General features: G+C 41.0%; 1 protein-coding gene across 1 annotated transcript; it reads right to left on the minus strand.

Moving 5' to 3' along the window:
* Positions 1-4,005: 4,005 nt before the first annotated feature.
* On the minus strand, positions 4,006-5,766 carry LOC148034786 (pentatricopeptide repeat-containing protein At4g33990-like). Its single transcript, XM_087680716.1, has 3 exons — positions 5,479-5,766; positions 5,329-5,415; positions 4,006-4,101 (listed from the first exon to the last, which is right to left on the minus strand). The coding sequence occupies exons 1-3, from the start codon at positions 5,764-5,766 to the stop codon at positions 4,006-4,008; spliced, it is 471 nt and encodes a 156-aa protein (XP_087536842.1).
* Between the last annotated feature and the right edge of the window lie 268 nt (positions 5,767-6,034).

Below are 6,034 nucleotides of genomic sequence, written 5' to 3' on the forward strand. Positions count from 1 at the left end.
GGCCCACAAAACATTCCTGGGCCACGCCCCCTTTCTGGGACAAGCTCTATAGTTGGCTCACGGCAGTCGTCACCTCAATTGTACCCACATCGCAGGTGCTGCAAGGAGGGTTGCAATATCTCAAGTGTATCTCCCCCTTTCGCCAACTGCTTCTCTAACAACGAGGCTAGGGCACCATCATCATGGTACTATTCATTTTCAAAGCCTTCGAAGCTTGACATTTTCCAACCCATGGAAAGGCTGATAGCCTCAACATATTGTAATGGTTGTACTCAGGCAAAAAAAAAAAAGAAGAAGAAGAAGAAGAAGAAGAAGAAAAAGAAACGAAAAGAAAGGAAAAGAAAAGGAAAAGAAATAAATGGAAAAATAAGAAGCACCCACGATCACAGCACAGCACCTAGGGGTCCTCAAATTAGGTACATCTGGTGATCTTAATCGACCGGCTTCGTCCCTAGTCCCCTAGCCCCCTACAATCACCCACAATTGTTCAGGGCACATCAAGGGCAGGACATACCTGGGGAGCTTGTCTCGCCTAGGGTTAGATCTGTCACCCTGATCCACTTGCACAATTTTCTTTTGCACTCTGCCTTAGTACCATTGCAATCAGTGGTGATAAGCACCGCATGATTGGCCATGAAAAGTACACTGTACTCATCAAGCAAGTCCAATAGTTTCCAGCTACTACTGAAAGTGCGGTGTCCCTGTATTCAATTATGCTCCGTCGTGCAGTCACAATGCAAAGGATGTCTCATATACCTTCACATGTACTTCTTCTCAACACGGACAACTTTGCTTCATCCACACATTGTTATGAGAAACTAGCCCACGGTCTTCTAACTACGTAATATCTAAGTATGCACAAGCACTTACATAATATCTGCACTAAAGTATATGCACAGTTTGGGTCCTCAAGTGCAGGGCAATACTCTCAGCTTGCTTAGAGTTCGACCTGTCTCCCAAACTAATCAAATATGTCTTGTGCACGATAAGAAGACTAGCACTACCCCTTAAGGAGAGACCACATGTGAGGTTTTCCAATTGCAGGTATAAGGTGTTGTTCGCTCTTCATCAACACTCAACTTTGAATGCTTGTCCCTTACCATCCGACAAGCCCGCAAAGAATCTTCATGTGCAAAATCCCTAACAAACAAACACTTGTGCTGGCCATCAATGCAATCCCCAACACAGCATAGCCATACCACCAACTCCAACAACCTTCCACCAGCCACCTGAGCCACCAACAGGCCCCAGGACCTTCTACCACACCACCACCAACACTCCTCCATGGAAACCACAGGCGTCCTTGTTACCCACGTCTTCGGTGCATGCTACAGCCTACTACCTACGACGGTGAGTGCCATGGGACTGGCACTCGTCTAGGAGGGGGGTAATGTTAACCCCAACATGAAGAAAGCAAAAATAAATGGAAAAGACGCAGGGCAAAGGCGGAAAAAAGGTAGCCCGACTGAAGAAAGAAAAGGAGAAAAGGCCAAAAGCGCAAGGGCAACCTTAAAAGTCCAAGGCAAAGGCAAAAGGGGAAAGGCGCATTTTAAAATAAAAAGGCGCACCCTGAAATCTTGTAAAAGAGCGCCGGTGCAATTTTAAATGTAGAGGGCGATGGAAAGGAAGCTAGGAAGATATAAGGACAATGGGAAAAAGGGCCTAGGCTATGGCCGGCCATGTAAAAAGGGAAAAAGGGGATGACCGCCCAAAAGGGATTTAGGGTTTTGTAAATAAAGTTGAAAAGTGAATGAGAAGCTCATTCTTGTGTGTGGCCAAAAGGAGCTCTCCTCTTCTTCTTCTTCTTCTTGTTCTTGCTTGCTTGTGCTTGTGCTTGAGAGAGGGAGTGTGAGAGTGTGAGGGAGTGAGTGTGTGAGGGTGAGGGACCGAGGAGGAGAAGCTCTCCATCTTCTCCTCTCTTCTTCTCTTCTCTTCTCTTCTCTTGCCTTGCTCGCGGCAATGGATCTTGGAGTGTGGAGCTTGAGGATGGAGCTTGCTTGAAGCTTGCACTTGGATCGTGGAGCTACCGGAGTGCGCGCCAGAGGAGGTAACTCAAACAGCATCAAGGTAAGCTCACTACACTCGTAGATATGGATGGTGCGTCGGCTATGTGAGAGGTAGCCATTAGTGCTCGGCTTGGAACGCTTGAAACAATAAGCGGTGCGAGGGTCTTGGCGGTTGAGTGAAAGCTCCCACACCAACTCTTGAAGAAAGAATCATAAGCTTAATAATTTTACAACCACCACTACATAAGAATATTTGGAAGCTTGTACAATAGACCACATCTTACCATGTAAAAACTTTGATCCATTAGACATTAGGACTTTCTCATCCTCCATGTAGCCCTCTTCTTTCTACCAATAGCTAAAATTACAAAACCTCAAAGTAACCAACTGCAACAACAAAAACCAATTCATATAGAGAGATGCATATATCACCTATTAATCCAACAACAACATAACAAGTCCATTCTAACTCTCATAAATTCTCTCTCACTTACTCTTGGTCTTCTTAACAACTCTATAGGACAAAAATATCCATGATAATGTTTATAATAGAGATAAAAGAAGTTGACTAGACTGCCTAATGATGTTGCTTTCACTGCTACAAGATAGGCACTCAGACCTTGTGCCTCTAGTTTGTTGATGGCAAGTATATCTAAGAGTAGCTATCCTTCTTGCAGCACAAAAGTCATTGGGTGTTCCTCACTTCTAGCCTCAAATTCAAAATCAGTACCAGGCCAATCTACTAACTGCAAGGAGATAACATGGAGGATGCAAACTTGCAATGCTGTTCTACACTATTATTAGCTCTAGACCTAATAGCATTTGGCTATGTCAAAAGCATTGGAGAGAGTGTTCCAGCCATGTACCCACCAGTAGCAACACAATGAAGGGCAGTGCTTCCATATAATCCTGCATTGATACATCTACCAATCTAGTATGTATCGACCTATTGCCAAAACTAATTAAACATGTCTCCAAGAATTGGTTAAAACTAGTTGAAGCCGTGGTTGCAGAATTGCTTGAACAATTATTGCTTCCAAATCTAGCTATACTAGGTGTAGTACTGCCAGTTGATACATAAGAACTACTACCATAAATAGCTAAAGGCTTGCTGCTTGACCAATTGTTGCTTCCATAGACACTTGAGCTACCAAAAGCAGGTGAAGTTGTGCTCTCAAAACTAGAGGGCCTGCTCAATCCAAAGCCAATGGAGTTGCTGCTACCAAAAGCAGCTGAAGGTGAGCTCCCATAATTTAAATGATGCATGCTTGTGAAATCATTGTTACTACCATAGGTAGGAGGTCTATTAAACCCAGTGCTAGCACCGTAACCAGTTTGGGACCTATTTGACCACTATTGTCTACAATTCGACTCATATTTTGACCAAAGCACCATCTCCAGAAAAACCATCAGAATTAAATCCACCAGCCCCCTGATAAGAACATACTACCAAAACTATTGGCACAAAAAGTATTTTCTACTATCTTAGGTAGCTGCATTGAAAACAAGAGCCATGTTAAGAACATGAACCACAAAGGTGAAAATATACCCAAAAAAAATTCGTTGTGATACAAAGAAAAATTTCAATCAAAGTGTCATGAATGGTCTTCACAGATATGAGACAAAATGGGTATTATACCCAGAGTTGAGGTAAGCATGACAATGAATAAGAATTTACAGGTGTTTCATAAAGGAGTACAATACAAAACTATACAAGTTAGTAAATCTTGCAAATTCAGGTGAGCAATCTTGTTCTCAGAAAGCATGTTATTTCAGATACCCATGTTAAACGCCACAATATATCCAACCAAAAAAGCAACAAATTTTTAGCTAAGATATGTGTATATATAAACTTTACAAATAGGGTGAGACAATTACTATGCATACATGAGATTCACAGGTGACAAGAAGGCATTCATGTATTAGCATGCATGTGCTATCTGCAGCAGGAAAGAATGCTCTTTGAAAATCATGGCACATTAAACCCAAAAAAGGAAAATTAAATAACCTTCTTCATAGCTTCTATTGAATCTAATCTTCTTGATAGAAGTTCATTAGCAACCCTCTTTGGCAGGTCAAAAATTGCAGCTTGCACCTGTCCATCAGGAGATCATATCAAACGAAGAACATCAGAGAACAAGGGCATTGGACAAGCAATCATCTATGGGAAAAACCAAATTTTAATTTGGTACTTACATGCATATATAGGCCCAACCTACAACCTACAACCAGTCCATGCCCCTTCTCCTCTCCTTAACAGTGAGACAACACTGAGAATCGAGATCAATGATTAGTCAAATTCAAACTAACATCATATAGCACGAATAAAACTAAATGTGATAAACATGAGGCATCAATAAAATTATAGTAACTCACACTACAAATAATACAATTACTCAAATCAATACGATGAATCAACCTCTTTACACTAGGTTTAGAGCTTGATGGGTAGGTAAGAAGATAGGACCCCTAATTCCAACTATTCAAAAAGCTCTTGGTGCTACTCCAATCTTTGGCCAAAGCCCATTATAGATTCTATAATCCACATGTTATAGGAATCATGAATGAAAATAGAGCTGCTATCACTTGAAAGGGGAAGATCTTCAAAGTATTCTGGTCCAGATCAAGCCAGCAAACAAAATCTTTTTTTGTTTGTGATTGATCAAGTCTCTTTCTCTTATACTCCACTTCTATTCATACAAATAGGCATCAACACCTACAAGAGATTAGCTCCACTATAATAAGTTAAGGAGTACATTTTTTAATCTATCCTCTTACTACTGGTCATGTTCTCTTGATTCAATCAAAATGAAGAGAGTTTTTTTTTTTGTATGCACTCCAACACAGAGGAAAACAATAAAATTTTATACTCACATTCATACAAAAGTAGGCTACACTCCTGTTCTAGTTGACATTTCCACTTAACTAATAACCATGTAACTTCTAACTACTTGGAATAGACATACGTGTTTTGTGGGTGGCCCATCATGGCTTAAAAGGGCAATTGTAGCCCTTCCAAGTTCTCCATCCTAGCGAGAATTTCATGTGAGCACTTGCCCACTAGTATGAAACAAATTAGGTGCATTAACTTGATCAAAACAATCAACTCCTGTTAGGATATCTCCAAAGGTGTTGCATCCAGTAAGCAAACACATCCATTCACTCAAGTCTAGTGTAATTGGCATTGTTTGTAGAAGCTTTTGAGCATCCTCTAAATGTCCCCAATGGCTCAAAAGATCAAGCGGACAACTAAAATGCTCCAATGTTGGTGCGATTACATGCTGTCCAGACATTGCTCTGAAAAAGTAATAGCCTTCCTTACTTTACCTGCATGGCTGCATGCCATAAGCAGAATAGTATAAATCTTGCCATCTGGATTTAGACCATGCGGCTGCATCTCATTTAAGCACTATAACAACAAAAAATAACTACCATGTTCAGCAAAGGCTGTAAACATGGCACTCCAACAAACCAAATTACGACCTAGTGGCTTGTAGAACATAGTGTATGCATCATCCAAGCTACCACATTTACCATACATGTCAATAAGAGTGGTGCCAATGACAACATCAGTATCGACACCATTTTTTACAATCTGTACATGTAACAACTTTCCATGTCCTATGGCCCCTATGCTGCTACAAGCTTGACACGTGCACAAAAATGTTACTTTGTCTGGTTGTATGCCATCTTGACCCATTACATTCAGAATTTCAAGAGCATGAAGACCATGCCCAAACTGGGTATAAGCAGCAATCATGGCATTACATGGAACAACATCATGAATTTTCAGTCTATCAAAAACCTTTTTTGCCTTGCCTAGGCACCCACATTTTGCATACATGTCAAGAAGAGTGTTTCCAATAGTAAGATCAAAGTCCAATCCAAGCCTAATGACCTATTCATGTACCAGTTTCCCTTTTTGAACTACTTCAAGGTTGCAGCAAGCTTTCAGTGCACATATAATTGTGACTCTTTCCAGATGTATACTTGCTAACTTTAGGCTCTGTCCAGATGCCCAGTTTCAC

The sequence above is a fragment of the Lygodium microphyllum genome, chromosome 6 (assembly GCF_053477565.2).
Source record: "Lygodium microphyllum isolate KBCC chromosome 6, Lygodium_microphyllum_v1.1.10, whole genome shotgun sequence".
Taxonomy (NCBI): domain Eukaryota; kingdom Viridiplantae; phylum Streptophyta; class Polypodiopsida; order Schizaeales; family Lygodiaceae; genus Lygodium; species Lygodium microphyllum.